Raw genomic sequence first — 18,704 nt, forward strand, 5'->3', positions numbered from 1 at the left:
TGTTAAGGAGGTTGAAGAGAAGACTCCTTACTTCACAACAAGTTACTTTCATATCACATATTAAAACAGATATTGTTATCTTTTGAATTACATAAACAATGAAGTAGGGAAAATAACTGTCAACAATCGGCCATCATTTATAGACACTCTGTATTAAAGAACATAGATGGATGCCAGAGACCAAGCTACTTAGCAATCAGTGTTGTATCAGATTTCACCAGCCCTTTGCACAGCATATTATGACACATATTAACTGTAATATGCAAATGTGAAACTTATATCACTAGTTGCAGTTTTCATCATATATAAAAACAGTAATAAAATATACCCAAAGTTTGTAACAGTCACATTATTAGAAATCAAATTAAATGGAGCTCGAGTGTACAATCTTCCATACTCAAATACCACACTTAACGGTAAGTTTGAAAAAACAATTGTGTGTTTTTATAAAACAAACTCGATACTAAATGCAAAATAATTAAATCGGAATTAAAAAATTACAACTAAGGTCCCCGTTGAAGGAAACTAGAAAATCAGAGACTACATGTAGGTTTGTAAGATTTCAATGGAACATGGAATAGTTCTTTCTGGTTTTGTGGTTTGAAGGATGAAACAAACACAAATGGTTTAGATTATAGAGATACTGAGGCTCCTTTTATGTCATCTGAACATCGTACACCTCTACTTCTGAATGTAAAGGTCCCTTCAAGTAATTGAATACAATGCAGACAGTTTTACATTGCCTAGGTATTCATTGAAATAACCCTGCCTATGATCTACACAGAGTCTGGATACCTGATTGGTGGACTGATTTCATGAATTGACCCAAATACCGGACATCATCATCAGAATAATCTTGCATGCGCCATTTTGGTGGGCAATAACACTTTGCATTATTTAGTGAAGTGCGCATTTTAGGCGACGCAGTGCTTACACATAAACCTTTTGCTAACCAAAATGGTGAGCGTGGCACAGTCGCGGTGTGTGACGTGTGTGCAAGGGGTCAATATCCAACCATTCAAGCATCTACAAACTCAATCCAGTTTGTGTTCTCTCATATAAACAAATCTACATGAACAACGGGCAGACTGGTACCGATTCATACAAAGTCAAATATTGGGTTAATTAAATATGAAATGCCACATTTCTGTGTGAGTTATGATATTTATAATCCACCCATGCCACCCATGCCTCCCATGCCACCCATGCCACCCATGCCTCCCATTGCACCCATATCTGGTACTTTGTCATCCTTAGGTAACTCAGTAACTATAACTTCAGCTGTTGATAAGAGTGATGCCACTCCTGCAGCGTCAACAAGTGCTGTTCTCACAACCTGTGAAATTAAAAAAAGTTGGTGCTATTAATCAATCTGAAACACGTTTAATAATGAGTGGCAACCGAGAAAAAATAATATCAATGAGGCACAGGTGCCTTAAAACTGTTCTTACACAGGGGAAAAATAAAACAAATTGTAAAATTTTCACAGAACCCCTTTAAGGGACAGGTTAAACTAAATAACAACAGATTTTCCATCAAAATGTAATTTTATCACCCTAAAAGTATGAATACATTTTTGAGAGGGCAAAATTTAAAACTTTCATCGAAGAATGGAAATAAATGTTTATCTGAATTGAATTATAAAAATTAATAATAATATCAGAATACTTGTTTTGCACCAGTTTCAGACAGGCGTTCCAGAGTTGCGCTGAACCAAATTCAGTACAGTTAGGAGCGACTAGACGTACTTGAAATCGAAAGATCGACTGTTGCAGTTGTTTGGAACGACTCTGGAGCGCCTTGGTTTCAGACATCGATCTTGTCATGAGCTGAGCTTGTTAATGTTATGTTGGGTTCGCCTGTCTGAAAACAAATTGTATTTGGGTGGACCTAGAGTCACTGCTAACCTATTTGGTTCAGCGTGACTCTGGGGCAACTGTCTGAAACGGCTGTTAGATTACCTTACTGCTTAATTGAATTGATAGTTGCATGTCCATGCTGCTGTACTTACCTTTGTTGGGTCCATGATACCAGCTTTGACCATGTCAACATATTCCCCTTTCATTGCATCATAACCAGTTTCAGACTCGGAGGTCAATAATTTAGCAACTACCAATGAGCCTTCTACTCCTGCGTTGGTCGCTAGTTGATAACATGGCATCTGAAGAGCCTTGCGAATAATGGCAATACCTAATGGCAAAACAATACAATAAATTACTTAATAACACACCTCTTGCTCGTTCTGTATTCTGGTTGGCTGAAACACTGTCTTGTGGGATGAACTAATATAGGCTAGTGATCGCGCGCGAGTTTTGCGGGAATAGTGCTAGAGCAGGCAATAGTCTTTGAATATAGTGCCCGCGATAACAGCGCCCTCTCTTGACTTGAATTGTGAACAATAACTACAAAACTCCTTTTTCTGTTCTTATTTGACATTTAAGACCGAGCTGTGTTATAACACACATATTGTGTGGCATAATTAGGTAACTAGTGTACGACTATTCCCCCTCGGGCCTGTGAGTGACCAGAAGAGGGGCCTTCGACTTCCGGAAAATAGGTCGCTCTTCTGGTCACTCAAAGTCCCTCGTGGGAATAGACGTACACTAGTTACCTCGTTGCCAGTCAATATGTGAATAATAAGAGTGATTGATCAATAGTCTATCCCTCTAATAGTCAAATGCTCCATTCCCATTAGTCAGGTTACAAAGAGTAGTATACACATTTTGACTGCGAATGTGGGAACTAGTGTATGTCTGTTCCCTCCAGGAACTTTGAGTGAGCAGAAGAAGGACCTATTCCCCCGAGGCCGAAGGAAATAGGCCCCTCTTCTGGTCACTCACAGGCCCGAGGGGGAATAGACATCCACTAGTTACTGAATTATGCCAGTCAATATGTGTTTTTTAACATAGCTCAGTCTTAAATGTGAAATAAAAACAGAAATCAGGAAAAGAAAGGAAGTTTTGTAGTTGCTGTTCTCAGTTCATGTAAAGAGAGGGCGCTGTGTATGTTAGTTCCCCCTTGTGACCGTGTTTCAGCAAGAATTCTTAAACCTTCTTCAATAAAATAACAATCACTAATCAAGTATTTCAGTTTGCTCAAATATACCAGGCAATTGCCTTCTTAGTATACAAGTGAATACTTCCTTCATTGTAAATGCACAAAGTGGTTATTGCTCATTACATTGTAGGATTTGAAACTTCGCATGGTGGAAATACGATATGGAAAGGTTTGTGGTAAAACCATGTAATGACTATCTCTAATGAGTTGGGGTGGTTCTGAAAAGAACTGTTGGTTTCAACTGAACGGTTGAATCCAATGGTTCTTTTCAGAACCCCGCCAACTCATTAGAGATAGTCACACTTTGTGTTATCGCAAACCTTTCTATATCATTACATTGTGTTGTAAGCTTAAAGTTTGAAGATAACTTATTCAAAGATATCAAAGAAGATTATTTGATGCTGTCAGTAAACTATTGCTCCCCCGTTGGGCCTGTAAACCTACCAGTTTCTTGGTCCTTGTTTTCTGTTGTAATACTATCTAATGCTGGTATACACCTAAGCAATGCTACTCCACCGCCTGGAACGATACCCTCTTCTACTGCTGCTCTGGTTGCGTTCATTGCATCTTGAACTCTATCTTTCTTCTCATTGACCTCTACATCGCTAGATCCACCAATCTGTCATCAAGTCAAAATACATCCAAATCAATCAGTGTCATGGCCGAGTGGTTCAACAATTTGGCTACTTTTTGTAACACAAAACACAGATTTACATTAAACTTACAATGTTTAAAGATAATGATAGTAGAAAGCGTACCTTAAAATATTACTTGCTGAGGTGCTGTAGTCTTTGAGAAATGAGTAAAACAATGTCATGAAAAAAACAGGCTAACAGTTTACAGGCTAAAATAATGTTTGTCTCACAATCACTGAGGCTAAAATTATTTGCATGACATTGTTTTACTCATTTCTCAAAAACTACAGCACCTCAGCAAGTAATATTTTAAGGGAAGCTTTCTACCATCATTATCTTCAAACTGTGTAATGTAAATCTGTGGACATTGTGTTTTCGCCTACAAAAAGTACCCAGACCCTTTAAGAGCAACGAATTCAAGTTCTGGTGCAGTCACCGGAGTGTGGGTTCGAATCCCGGTCGTGAAACTTGTGTCCTTGAGCAAGATACTTTACTATAATTGCTTCTCTTCACCCAGGGGTATCATGGGTACCTGCGAGGGTAGAGGTTGATCTTGTGTATGAAAAGCCAATGTTTACTAGGGATTCACATTTCTGATTAGGGCTCAATTTAATGGCACTGCTCCATGAGCAAAACAAACTTTCTTTGACTTTGGGCATCTGTTTTTGGATTTTTTTTTTTTAAACCTCAGCAGACACTCAATACAACGTTGTATATAAACATCACAGTGTGTTTCTGCTGATGATTCATTTTGATAAAGGTCCATGAAACTGCAAACGGTTCAACCATGGACAAAATATAAACTGGACATCAATTTATTGGCAGTCAGTGTTTTTATTTCTGAACTATTCTCATACCATAATGGCAGCAGGGCCTGAAGTAAAATATTACAATGGCACAATCGCAAAACTATATAACTTAAAATATTATAATGGCACAATCGGAAAACTATATAACTTAAAATATTACAATGGCACAATCGGAAAACTATATAACTTAAAATATTACAATGGCACAATCGGAAAACTATATAACTTAAAATATTACAATGGCACAATCGGAAAACTATATAACTTAAAATTTGAAGTTACCTTCAAGACGGCTACTCCATCAGATAGCTTGGCAAGACGCTCACTTAATTTCTCCTTCTCATACTCGGACGTGGTGTCTTCAATCTCATCTCTGATCTGATTAATACGGCGGTCTATGGCAGCTCTATCACCCTTCCCCTGTTTATTGACAAAAACAAATATAATTACTCTGTTCAAAAAGCACTACATTCACTGATTATGACAGCTTTGTATAAACCATAGTCATTAATTTAAAAACCTACATTTGAAGAACAATAAATAAACACTCGGGGAGGTATTAAGTTAATACATCCCCACGTGATAGGGTTTAGACCAATCAGAGTTTGTAAACTGTCCAAGGTATTTATAAATTGTACTTCAAATGTAAGTTTTTAATTAACAAGTGATATAAAGACCAGCTCTGGAAACTAATAGCGAATAAGTGGCTCCTTAACCAGCATACATAGTGTACAACTAGTCTTTGCCTTTTACATTAGACAGCCAGTTTTTTCATCATAGTTACATTGGCACTTTGAGCACATGTGTGTAATGTGAAAATGTATCAATTGTTATGTAACAGGTGCGAGCGTATAAATCCATACTGGTCTAATCTACATTTAGCAGAGCTTATGTAGCCTTAAACTTGAGTAATACAGAAATGCAAAGCAAACTTCAGGAAAGCAATAAACATCCAGGACCATTCCTTCCAAAACATACTTTAAGAGACTTTATACTTACTCTAAGAATCAAAGTATCATCTTTTGTGACAGTGATTTCCCCAATCTGTCCAAGGTCTTGCATTTGTACTTCTTCTATCTTAACATCCATAGATTCATCTCCAAAGACCTGACAAATAGAAACATAAACACTGTAATTATACTTTGTTTGTTAACTCCAGTCGTTATGTTATGTTCCTGCCGCCGATTTCACAAAACTCTTCCTAACTTAAGATTAGTCTTATGACTTAGGACGAGTCCCAAACCTGCACTGTAGCATGCAGACCTTAAGATTAATCCTAAGTTAGGACAATTTACTCGTCATAACTCGAGATAACACGAGTTCTAACTTTTTGTGAAATCGACCCCTGCTTATGTGTCATAAGGATTAAAAGCTCTGGACACCATTGGTAAATACTCAAAATAATTGTTCGCATAAAAACTTATTTGGTAAAAAGCAATGGGGGGCTGTTGGTATTATAAAACATTCTGAGAAATTGCTCCCTCTGAAGAAATGTAGTTTTTGAGATAGAAGTAATATCTCATTAAAATTTTTGAATTGATTGTGACGAGGGTGGTTTTTTTCTTCAAATACTCTCTTGCAACTTTCGGCGACTAATTGAGCTCAAATTTTCACAGGTTTGTTATTTTATGCATAATTTTGAGATACACCAAGTGAGTAAACTGGTCTTTGACAATTACCAAAGGTGTCCAAATGCCTTTAAGCATTTGTCTCTTTCTAAACAGTTGGCACATCCTCAGATAACTTTATCATATATTATTTTAAGTAATGTAATAGTTTAGTGGTTTATAAAAATACCTGACTGTCTAGAATTGACCTTTTAAATTTAGTGAAATCTTACCATTCCACCTGTAGCAATGGCCATATCATGCACCTGGTTCTTTCTATTATCACCAAATCCCGGAGCCTTGATTGCAACTACCTGCAATCCAACCTTCAATCTGTGAATCAATCATACCCAAATGTTAACGTCTACCAGTAGTTGCAGAATATTACTAATAATTTGGGAGGCTAACCTCCTTACTCGCAGCTAAGAGCTGAATTGCAAAGGACGCGGCTACAGCGTGTTCAAGAAGCAGGCATGCAAGGGCGCCTTTGGCAGCCAGCCACATCAACCCATTATGACCACAGAGCACAGCCAAAGATAGGAAGGGTTTGATTTTTCCAGAGGGAGGAAAACCGAATGGTCTGGAAAACCCTCATGGCACAGCAGAGAACCAAGGCACAACTCAACTCACATATGGCCCTGGCCGGGTATCGAACCAGGGTCACCTTGGTGAGAGGCGAGCACTTGATGCACTAGCCAACCACGCCCCCTTTAGCATGTTATTCTTGTAAGGAAGTGTAGCATCATAAACCAACATCACATGCATACAACAAACAGCTGACCTAAGACAGTACATTCTTCTTTATACATGATCTGTTCAGGATATCTACCTGTTGAGGACTAATGTGCTCAAAGCCTCTCCATCTACATCTTCAGCAATAATAACCAATGGTCGTCTCTGTGCATTAGCAAGCTCCAATGACGGTACAATAGACTGAATAGTGGATATCTTCTTCTCACTCAGTAACAGAAGTGCATCTTCATATTGGACCTTCTGACCTGCAATCATACCAAAGATTACAAAGATTTATTGTTGAAGGTTCCCGTGGGTTTACACTGGTTAGCTCTAGTGGTAGATGCCATTTTATTTTCAACTTGATCTATTCCAGGTTTTGACGTTTTATGTTTGATTGTAACAAATTGAACTTGTTTCATTGTTGTAGTTTAGTCATCTTTCGTTCAGACCTAACCACAATCTCAATGACAATATTGTTGATAAAGAGAATATTATAACATACCTTTAGCAGTAGTAATGAAGTAAGGAGAAATGTAACCTCTGTCAAATTTCAGTCCTTCAATAACCTCTAATTCATCATGAAGAGTCTTGCCATCCTTTACAGTCAGAACACCATCACGACCAACACGTTTCATAGCTTGAGATATCAAATCTCCGATGGCTTTATCTCCATTTGCTGAAATGGTAGCAACCTACAGGATGGAAAAAACACGTCCCTTTGCTCATTTTTGCTTTTTTGAATAAATTCCATTCTCAAACATTTCAATCACATAGGGAAAATGGTCAAGTTATTTACAGCATCTAGTTCATGTTCTGGTGGTTAAGCCATCAGGGTGTGTGTTGGAGTCCTGGTCATGACACTTGCATCTTTGCGCAAGATGCTTCGCTATAATTGCTTCTCTTCACCCAGGCATGACACTTGCGTCTTAGCGCAAGATGCTTCACTATAATGGCTTCTCTTCACCCAGGCATGAGACTTGCATCTTTGCGCAAGATGCTTCACTATAATGGCTTCTCTTCACCCAGGCATGACACTTGCGTCTTAGCGCAAGATGCTTCACTATAATTGCTTCTCTTCACCCAGGCATGACACTTGCATCTTAGCGCAAGATGCTTCACTATAATGGCTTCTCTTCACCCAGGCATGAGACTTGCGTCTTAGCGCAAGATGCTTCACTATAATGGCTTCTCTTCACCCAGGCATGAGACTTGCGTCTTTGCGCAAGATGCTTCACTATGATGGCTTCTCTTCACCCAGGCATGACACTTGCGTCTTAGCGCAAGATGCTTCACTATAATTGCTTCTCTTCACCCAGGCATGACACTTGCATCTTAGCGCAAGATGCTTCACTATAATGGCTTCTCTTCACCCAGGCATGAGACTTGCGTCTTTGCGCAAGATGCTTCACTATAATGGCTTCTCTTCACCCAGGCATGAGACTTGCGTCTTTGCGCAAGATGCTTCACTATAATTGCTTCTCTTCACCCAGGCATGACACTTGCATCTTAGCGCAAGATGCTTCACTATAATGGCTTCTCTTCACCCAGGCATGAGACTTGCGTCTTAGCGCAAGATGCTTCACGATGATGGCTTCTCTTCACCCAGGCATGAGACTTGCGTCTTTGCGCAAGATGCTTCACTATAATTGCTACTCTTCACCCAGGCATGACACTTGCGTCTTTGCGCAAGATGCTTCACTATAATGGCTTCTCTTCACCCAGGGGTATAAATTGGTACATGCCTTAGGAGTGCCTTGGCAGCCCGGGGCTGTATACTACCCAGGGAGCTGAGAATGATTTAAGGAATGTTATTAGCTCAATGACCAGTGGTCAAATTCAATAATAACAATGCAGATGAAATGATTCTAGTAGTTTTTAAAAACTCAAGGCAAGTCCTAAGTTAGGTTTGTCCTTACTCGAGTGAGACTAGTCTTAAATCTTTGTGAATTCCACCAAGGGCACTTACGTTAACCCCATTGATATGGTTATTGTAAAATGCGCTATATAAGAACTTGTTATTAAATCATTTAACTCATCCCCTAAAAAGAATCATTTCACCTTTAGTGTTTTTAATGATATTCCCACGCTTTTAAGTTTTAGTGCTGCCATAGATACAAATGTTTTGTTGTGCTGCCCCTTCACAAATGATGTTAATGTGACCAATTCACTTTATATCAGGTCATAATTGGTCAATATTTTAAAACCTAATCTACAATAAGTACACCATGTTTCACTGAATCCCATAAAACACTGGCAATCACTACAAAATGTTGTACATAAAGTTTGTTCCTGTTGTGCTCTGTGCATATTTTAATCAAAGTAAAACATATCTGCGAAAAACCTACCCTAAAGGGAAGGTACACGTTTGGTAATTACTCAAAACAAATATTAACTTAAAAACTGACTTGGTAATGAGCATTGGAGAGCTGTTGATTATTTAAAACATTGTGGGAAACGACTCCCTCTGAAGTAATGTAGTTTTTGAGACAGAGGTAATTCTCACTAAAATAATAAAATACTTCTAGCTAGAATTCCTATCTGAAAGCACACAAATACGTCCAACAAGGGTGTTTTTTCTTGCATCTTTTTCTCGCTACTTCGATGACCGATTGAGCCCAAATTTTCACAGGCTGGTTACACCTTTGGTAATTGTCGAAGACCAGTCTTCTCATTTAGTGTATCTTAAACAATGCACAAAATAACAAACCTATGACAATTTGAACTCAATTGGTGGCCAAGTTGTGAGATAATAAATGGAAGAAAAAACACCCTTGTCACACGAAGTTGTGTGCTTTCAGATGCTTGATTTTGGAACCTCAAAATCTAATTCTGAGGTCTCGCAATCAAATTTGTGGAAAATAACTTTCTCAAAAACTACGTTACTTCATAGGGAGCCGTTTCTCACAATGTTTTATTCTATCAACAGCTCTCCATTGCTTGTTACCAAGTAAGTTTTTATGCTAACGGTTATTTTGTCAAGTAATTACCAATAGTGTCTAGTGCCTTTAAGCTATAAATTTTAAATTGCCCGCCTACCTGTGCAATTTCTTCAGGTGTAGTGACGGGTTTGGAGAGTGATTTGAGAGCGTCTACCACACATTCAACAGCCATCATGACTCCTTTACGGATCTCTACTGGATTAGCTCCTTTACTGATGTTCTCAAATCCTTCTCTTGCTATGGCTCTTGCTAAGATGGTTGCTGTGGTTGTTCCGTCTCCAGCCTCTTCATTGGCATTGTTGGCAACATCTTGTACCAACTTGGCACCCAGGTTCTTTTGTTTATCTTTTAACTCTATTGACTTTGCAACAGTCACTCCATCTTTAGTTATTTTTGGACTTCCCCAACTCTGTTCAATAATCACATTGCGACCCTAGCAGGAAGGAGAGGATACATTATTTTTATAACGAAACAAATGTACAAAGGAAAAAATATACAAAACCATCACACAACTGTTTCTTTAAAGAAATTGGCATTCTTGTAACATCCTTAACGAAAACATTTCTTTTAATAGTTTTAACTAGTGATTTTTGGGGTCGAACAAAGAATTGACTGTAGAGTGGAATTTGAGCCAACGACCTCCGGATTAACAGGCCGACGCTCTACCAACTGCGCCATCTAGCCCTATGTTGGTGGTCTCCCTTTTTTGTCAATATCTTTATTCAGGGTGCCAGTCAGATGCCATACAACCGTTAACTGCCGTGTAGCCAGGGATCACACCCAAATTACGATACAACCTGGGAAGCAGCAGCCAGGGGATCAGCTTACGGGTGATGCAACCTTTTGGTTTCATATATCAATATAAGCTACAAGGGAAACTGACGAGGTGGGGGTTGAACAAAGAATTGACTAGAGTGGGATTCGAACCAATGACCTCTGGATTAATGTGTCGGCACTCTACCAACTGAGCTATCCAGCCCTATGTTGGCAGTGTCCCTATTATATCAATATCTTTGTTCGAGGTACCAGTCAGAAGCCAGTTTTTACTAGTAATAGCTTTTAAAAGAAAGTGACAGCTGAAGAAAGTACCTTTGGTCCTAAGGTTACTGCTACAGCATCTGCCAAGAGATCCACTCCTTCAAGCATCTGAGATCTAGCATCAGCACCAAACTTGATGTCCTTGGCATAACATCTGGTCATTGCAGGTACAGCATACGATGAAGATGGAGTTAGCGCTCTGGCCATCAATGGCCTCATTACAGCTGGTACACGAAACATTCTCACTGTCAAATAAACAAAATACCATGCATTCAACCAGACAAAATAATGGCCAAACTGCTTCAAGAATACATGCATGGTACTTAGAGGTATAGTGCTTGTTTTATTTATCCAGAGTGCAGACATCCTCATGTTTTTGCAAAATAAAATGGCAACATGAAAATAAGACACCAAAGAATCAAATTTCCTTTTCTGGTTTATGCGAGTTGAGAACATTAACCTTTTGCGTGGGAAGAATTAAAGGCAGTGGACACTTTTGGTAGTTACTCAAAACAATTATTCGCATAAAACCCAAAACCTTCCAACACCCAACCCCCTTCTAGTCCTATAACAGGCAACACCTTCCAACACCCAACCCCCTTCCTACAACAGGTTACTCCTAGAACTACGGAGTTCATTCCGCTACCGTCTACACAAAGACGTGGCGGATCGAACCTCAAGTCCAAGTTCTAGCTCGGAGTAACAACAGGTAACACCTTCCCAACAACAGTCACCTGGGACCTGACCCTTCTTAATTTAAACAATACTGATCCCTACTGCTAAAACTAGTTTGATGAGGTTCGTTCTGTTATCATCTCCACGACAGCGGAATAAACCTCATCATACTTTTTAGTAGTACTGTACCCGCCCCCCCAGCCTCCCTCCAAATATTACACTGAAACAGACAATATCACGCCTGACCCCCCTCCTCCTCCTTCATGTCCTTACCAAATACCATGCTTACAATGGGTGCGTTCGACTAGATTCCCTGTGTCGAACCCGCGGGGCTCATTCGATTGAGCCCCTGACAAGAGCTTATCGCACGATCACTTACCCTCTCGGGTGACGTCATGCACCTCAGGCCAGCCCCAAGTGACCCGTTCCACAAGAAGCCGGGCACTTGAGGGTGACCTGGGTGAGCCCCTGCCCTGGTCTGGAATAACGTCAAAGCTATGCGAATGCACCGGGGGCAGATCAAGGTCAACACCCCGGGAAGCTAATCGTAATATTGAACCCACCTCTAGTCTAGGCTCTACAAATTGACAAACAGGCACAGGCAGTTCCAAATGCCAAGCCCTAAAAATGCCTAACTTAACATGGAGATAGAACTTCCTCCATGCCCTAACCCAATTCCCAACAAGTTAACAACAGACAAACCATCCAAGAGACCATGGCCCAATTTCATGGCTCTGCTTACCGCCAAATTCTGGGCTTACGATCACAATTCCCCACTTGAGTGCAAGCGCCGAATTTCTGCGCTAGCCTTGTAAGCGTAGAATGCCTAGTAACACGGAGTACACACGCGCAGAAGCCAAAATTCGCCACTAACCAGTGAAATACGCTTGCCGTAAGCACAGAATTCCCTGCTTCCGTAAGCGCCGATTCTGTGCTTACAGAATTAGGCAGAGCGATGAAATTGGGCCCTGGTAGTGGTACCCCTTCCAAAATGTCCCTTGTACCCCTTGCCACCACAACACTCATGGAGGGAGGTAGCTAGCGGCACGTTCTGAATCACAGGGCAAGGACCCGAAGGAGTTATCCGACCTGAATCTTTACTCTACTATGTTAAATATTGTTTAATTTAAATTTTAAAACAAAGTATTAATATTTTTATTTATTTAATATTTAACAATAATTATTGAAAATGACGAAAAATTATACCCACATTTGACGTTTGCTAGCTATTTTATGAAGAATATAGTTGGATTTTTAGGTTCACTGAGGACGAGTTAGGGAAGAGTTAGGTTAGCTGGCCAGAGAGAAATGAGCAGATGAATAGTCGAATCTCTGTGTTGAACGGAATAACTAACTAGCTCGCTTACGCCGCCGGTGTCGGGATACGAGTTTTGTGCAGAGGTCACCGTAATGTTGCAACACGTGCAGAGTATTGCAATTTGTGCACGGTAGTGCATACTACTATCTCAAAAAGGCTATACAAATATATATTTGTGTTTCTCGTACTTTTTGTAAGCACCGTTTATTTTCCAGCTAAACGGTGTTGTATGCGTGCTACAAATCGTTCACACAGTAAAACTGTGGATATAATTTTTACTACCTCCATGGTAAAACCATAGAGGAAGGCCATGGTTCATACAAGATCAATCAGAATTCAGAACTGACTTAATAAATTTCCTCTTTTTCCGCCTTTTTAATTTTTAAATGAACTTTACTTTTGTATCTTACAAACGTTTGTGTTTAAACTACGACGAAAGTACTGATGGTCTGGTTCCACACAAGCCGATGGAAACTTCTAGACGGCAAGTTTATGTAAGGGTAATTAATGATACGGCAAGCAGCAGACGACCCGCGAGCACGTGTGCTAAGAAATTTTGCGAAGGCTAGATACCAGACGTGAGCACGTGCGCGTGTATCCTGTTGAGCATTTTTAGGATTGTGCACAACATTTTCAATTGCACGCAGATGCGCGCAAATTTCTGCCCAGATTGCGAGTGAGAGCAGCGTAATCTTCTTATTGCGCACATTCCTAAAATGCGCGCCACACACACTGCGTACACACACATGGAAAGATAGAAAAGTGAGTTACCGCCGGCTCAGTGTGTTTATTATCTGATTGCAAAAAGTATCGTAAAACAGGTAAGACTTCTGTTTCTACCTCCATGGTAAGACGAAATAAGTTATATATGGGGGAAAGTAGATGATGTATCTGGTCGCTACTGTACTTTTTCGTTAGTTATGACCTTACCATCGGAGCATGTTTAGCAACATCGGGTAACAATAATCTAATATTTGTATTAAAATTATAAATGTTATTAATTTCGAGTCGCCCTTCCACCATTGCTGACAAAGTCGCCCCTAGCAAAGTCGCCCTCAGATGAAGGTTCTTCATTTCCTTCCTCCGTGCTGGGAGCAAACTTAAAAACAAACACATTGTAGATTTATAATAAAGAAGAGTACCCACAAACAATTACAAACACTCGTTCCTACAGAAAACTACAGGTTTTTATAACTTTTAATATTCATTATTTTTACACTTTTTTTTGTAATAATGTTTATTATTGTTAATTGTTATTTACTTTGTGTATAATATATAATATTTGCATACTTGACTCCCTTGAGTCTTGGGTTAATAATATTACACTATTTTTCATTATAATTATAACTTATTCATTTTTTGAGCGACGTTATGGGTGCGTTCGATAAGCTTCCCTGAGTTGACCCCACGGTGCATGGTGCCTGTGAAATACTGTTGCTTTGTTCTCAATGATGAATTTTGCAATTTGTCTTTTGTTGTATCAGAAGCAGTTACTGTTGCAGAGTAGATCGAAGCCCACAAAGGTTCAGGACAAGGAACTTGTTTTAGAGTTTGTTTCATTATCCCATCGAAGATAAAGAATTATGGTAAGTAAGATGTTGCTCACCATAGATTGAGTAGATGCGAGTCTTCAACACTTAGTCTTAAAAGAGACGACCACCTCTTTCATCCTTTGATGGAAGCGTCAGCAACAGTAGTATCTCAAACGGAATAACGGATAACAACATGTATGGCATGGCAAGAGTATCATTCTTCCCAAAACTTTCCTTTTAAAATGTACCAAAGAATGCAGTCATCTAGGTGCTCCGATTGTGTGTTTGTGTGGTAAGGCAAGTGTAGATATCGACATTACACAAAATTAATCATCAACAAGATTTGACATGTTCCCAGGCCATTAATTTGTTTGCAGTCGGTCTCAAGGAGAGCTGCAGTGATCATTTTGAAAGAAATTGTATGCAGAAATGGGGTCTGTTGCATTAGAGCAGCTCAGCAGCATTATATCTTATGTCTCGTTTATAATCTTTAACGGTCAACAGCGCAACTTTGTTGGGAACAAAATTGCCCCGCATCCTTGTTAAATCTAATTGTGATCGATCATTAATTTCCATATTTATTTTTATGAGTGTAGCCATAGAAGTCAACTTTCATGTTTAAATGTTTATTTATTGGCCTGCTTATCGTGACTTGTATATTTTGTATCATAATACAGGCTGGACTAAGGAAACTGAAGCCTTTGTTTGATCGCATCTTAGTTGAGAGATTTGCACCTGAGCTGAAGACAAAAGGTGGTATTATGCTTCCAGAGAAGAGCCAGGCCAAGGTACTGGATGCTACAGTTTGTGCTGTGGGACCTGGAGCCAGAAACCAGGTTAGATCAACTAAAACTTATCTAAATAATAATAATAATAATAATAATAATAATAATAATACCGTATTTATAACGGGCCTTTTGCCTAAGGATACAAAGCGCCAGGTATTATAACTGCAAGGAGTGGGGCGAATTTTTGAGATATAAGACCTAATCCTTAATCACCATGTAATGGTTAACAAGGTGCTGTGGCGCAATATGCTGCCAATCCAGCCAGGAACACCGGGGCGAACCCCTTCTCTTAACGTTAAGTGCACTGGGTTCTTTTACATGCGTTTACACAACACATGGGACCAACGGCTTTACGTCCCATCCGAAGGCTCAGCAATGGTAATGTGTCTTGCTTAAGGACACAAGTGTCGTGGCTGGGGATTGGAACCCACACTCTGCTGATCAGAAACACCAGAGTTTGAATTCAGTGCTCCTAACCGCTCGGCCACGACACTTCCATTATCTCACCATTTAATCTTGTTATGGGACTTAAACAAAAAAACCTTAATACATGCAACACATGCCTGATGCTTCTGGAAGGCAGTGCCCTCAATGCCCCTGGTCTTTGCCTTGATATACTCCAATGTTGGAAGAAGAATTTGTTTATTTCCAGGTGACTTTAATAACAAAATTAGATTGATGGTCAATTTATGGTCATATTTGTAAGAGTACCTTGAAATGAGCATGAGTACACCATGGACCACAATGCCACCTCTTTTCTCTTAGGATTTATTCTGGAGAGCCACAAATCTTATTGTTTGCTTTTTGATGTCTTGATAGCAAGGAGACATGGTGCCAGTGGCTGTAACTGTTGGTGATAGAGTTTTGCTTCCAGAATATGGAGGAACTAAAGTTTCTGTTGATGACAAAGTGAGTTATTTTGCAACGTGTTCACATAAACGAATTCTTCTTTCAATTTCAGGAAAAAAGCCAATACAGTAATCAACAAATGCAAATAATCGCACACCGCATTTTTTCATGGTTTGTTGTCAAATGAACAGTCATGACAATAGTGATGAAAAGAAACATAACCATAGTTTCTAATCTTACCAGTGAAACAGCTGGGCTAATACCCCGTTCACACAACCATGACAACTCTCATTATCAAGTCCGGGCACTGTAGTTGTCTAAATCTAGCAAATTGGGAAATTAAAAACTACATCACAACTACTGCTGGCCATGACTTGGCTACGCTTCTTTTAGCACAATCAAAATAAACATGGGAGAGAGAATACAGCTTCCCTACCTGGGAGATCCCACCTAGACCAAATCACGCTCATGGAGATCCTCCTACATTTGGCCTATGCTTGCCCATGCTCTCAGCCACTTTTCCATCAGAGTAGAAGCGGTGTCTAAGTGTGGCCTGGCTTTAAACTGCATGTGTAAACTATATGTAAGCCTGGGTCTTCATCCCTCTATGTGTACAAACAAGTATTAACTTCATTTGCTGTAAATAAATGCAAAAATTGTTGGTTTTTCTTAGGAGCCTTTTACATTTAGGGAAGTTTTGTGTTGGGACAGTTCACTAAGATTCTTTTCTCTTTTGTTTTCTTGGTACAGGAATTTTATTTATTCAGGGAAGGAGATATATTGGCCAAGTGGGAGGAGTCAGCTTGATTCAGTGACTTTTGACCTCAACATTAGATTTGTACACCTGTGTACGGTGATCTAGCATGGTTAAAGCAATGAGCTCTGATCACTATGCGACCACATATCTTGAGATATTAATGGACTGTTGCATAAGAATAAAGAGGCACATTGGTAGTAAGATTTGATAGGTATGAGTTTATCAACCATGTGCACTGACATCACATGTGGCTACAGTCTCCTGATGGTCTGCCATTTTGGGAGTCAAATTACTTGTAAAGAAATGATGCTCATCTCACTATGTGCACATTGTCTTTGCACATTGCATAGGAACTGAATTGCACTGGGAATCTGACTTTCAAAATGGCGCACCAAAGATTTATTCTGGCTGATAAAAGGAGTCAATAGCCAACTTACACAACTATTCCAATGTGTAAGTCAACTATTTGTCTCATGTTCAATCAGCTTTCTTAACAATTTGCTGTTCCTTAAACATCATGTAGAGTTTGTACACATGGTTGATTAACTAGACCACCAACTCATCATTCTGTACACCTGGATGTTTTCAAACTTCATGGACACTAGATTTTTGTGAGACTGATGTAATGATTTTGAGTATTCTGCAAACCTTTTATTTGCTATTAAAACATTTAGGCAAACACAAGTTACATGTTTTGTAAATTCTGTGTTTAATTGGTCCTGTATGTTTATTTTATACCAAAAGAATGAGGGCACTAGTATGCATAAGGCTGTACAAAAATTAATATTTTAAGGTTTGTAGACAATAAGCAAGGCACATGTCCGTCAACAAATTGCTGGATGCTTAACTACAAAACCCAAGTTAGGCATTTCTCATTCTTAAATTTCACATTTCATTTGTGATTGTACTTGTATTGTGTTGATTTTGTTATTATTGATCAGCTTATTGAAAATAACTGCAGATATATAATCTTTCCAACTGAACAATTTACCCACACTTATCGGTTTGTCATTCCACATTTGCGTTTGTCCGGCCAGTTCATCTGTATTTTTGCATCATCATTGTGATCCATTACGTTTCTTATACTGCCCAAAAGGTATTCTCAAAATAACTGACTGTTGCGTATAATACTGTCCACTATTGAACAATAATAGTAATTTGAATAGTTAAGTCTTTAAGCCACTATTCTCCAGTATTAAGGGCAGAAGCTCAAATCAATGATATAGACACTGTTATGTTCAACATAGACAAAAGGGTTTGTTCGTATGGGTTTTAATTGATTTCTCTATTAGAGTTCGACAAGTAATAAAAAATAGAGACTGTAGTGGAAAGGATTGTATAGAGCGATAAGTTCAGGGCCAAATTTCATGGCTAGGCTTACCGATGAATTCTGCGCTTACGATCACCATTCGCCGCTTTAATACCTGCAAGTGCCGAATTTCTGCGCTAGCTGTTTAAGCGTATAATGCCTAGTAACGTGAAGTACGCAAAGCAGAAGTCGAAATTCCCGGCTAATGCGTGAAATACGCTTACATAAGCCAAAATTTACCCTGCTTCCAAAAGCGCAGATTGTTTGCTTAGTGCAAGAGCCATGAAATTGGGCCCAGGTCTTTGCATTGTAAAACTTGGTAATAAATGTATGCCAGATTGTAATTCAATAAACGTTTTCATGGACTATTAGAAAAACTGTTTGTGGTTTGATTTTTTTGTTGGTACTATCCTTTAATATTTGTTCAATCTAGACTGATACCCCAATTAAAGGCACATTTTTAATTAACTATGAACAGTAATTACAAACTGGTGGACTTGTATAATGCTTGTCACTGTCATCTTGGAGCCATTGTGTTTTCTTGGATTACTAGAATAGCAATTTGTAAACCTGTGGCTTCCAGATTTTTTCTCACAGGCCAATATACAAATTTATGGCTTCGTGAGTGGCTTCAAGGCCAAGTCAATGAAAAGGGC

General features: G+C 39.2%; 2 protein-coding genes across 4 annotated transcripts; one reads left to right on the forward strand and one right to left on the reverse strand.

Moving 5' to 3' along the window:
• Positions 1–212: 212 nt before the first annotated feature.
• On the reverse strand, positions 213–12,905 carry LOC117299982 (60 kDa heat shock protein, mitochondrial-like). Its single transcript, XM_033783618.1, has 11 exons — positions 12,706–12,905; positions 10,872–11,065; positions 9,880–10,215; positions 7,346–7,535; positions 6,938–7,106; positions 6,342–6,441; positions 5,501–5,608; positions 4,784–4,921; positions 3,502–3,676; positions 2,012–2,190; positions 213–1,336 (listed from the first exon to the last, which is right to left on the reverse strand). The coding sequence occupies exons 2-11, from the start codon at positions 11,058–11,060 to the stop codon at positions 1,166–1,168; spliced, it is 1,755 nt and encodes a 584-aa protein (XP_033639509.1). The 5' UTR covers positions 11,061–11,065; positions 12,706–12,905; the 3' UTR covers positions 213–1,165.
• Positions 12,906–13,530: 625 nt separating this feature from the next.
• On the forward strand, positions 13,531–18,425 carry LOC117299893 (10 kDa heat shock protein, mitochondrial-like). Of its 3 annotated transcripts, none has more exons than XM_033783483.1 (5): positions 13,531–13,634; positions 14,298–14,399; positions 15,023–15,181; positions 15,953–16,042; positions 16,733–18,425. In XM_033783483.1, exons 2-5 carry the CDS (start codon positions 14,397–14,399, stop codon positions 16,787–16,789), a joined length of 309 nt encoding a protein of 102 aa, XP_033639374.1. In that variant the 5' UTR covers positions 13,531–13,634; positions 14,298–14,396; the 3' UTR covers positions 16,790–18,425. The 3 variants fall into 3 exon arrangements, with proteins under 3 accessions (XP_033639374.1, XP_033639375.1, XP_033639376.1); XM_033783484.1 differs by having other exon boundaries at positions 13,627–13,660; XM_033783485.1 differs by lacking the exon at positions 13,531–13,634 and adding an exon at positions 13,681–13,769.
• Positions 18,426–18,704: the final 279 nt, after the last annotated feature.

Source organism: Asterias rubens, chromosome 15 (assembly GCF_902459465.1).
Source record: "Asterias rubens chromosome 15, eAstRub1.3, whole genome shotgun sequence".
NCBI classification, from domain to species: domain Eukaryota; kingdom Metazoa; phylum Echinodermata; class Asteroidea; order Forcipulatida; family Asteriidae; genus Asterias; species Asterias rubens.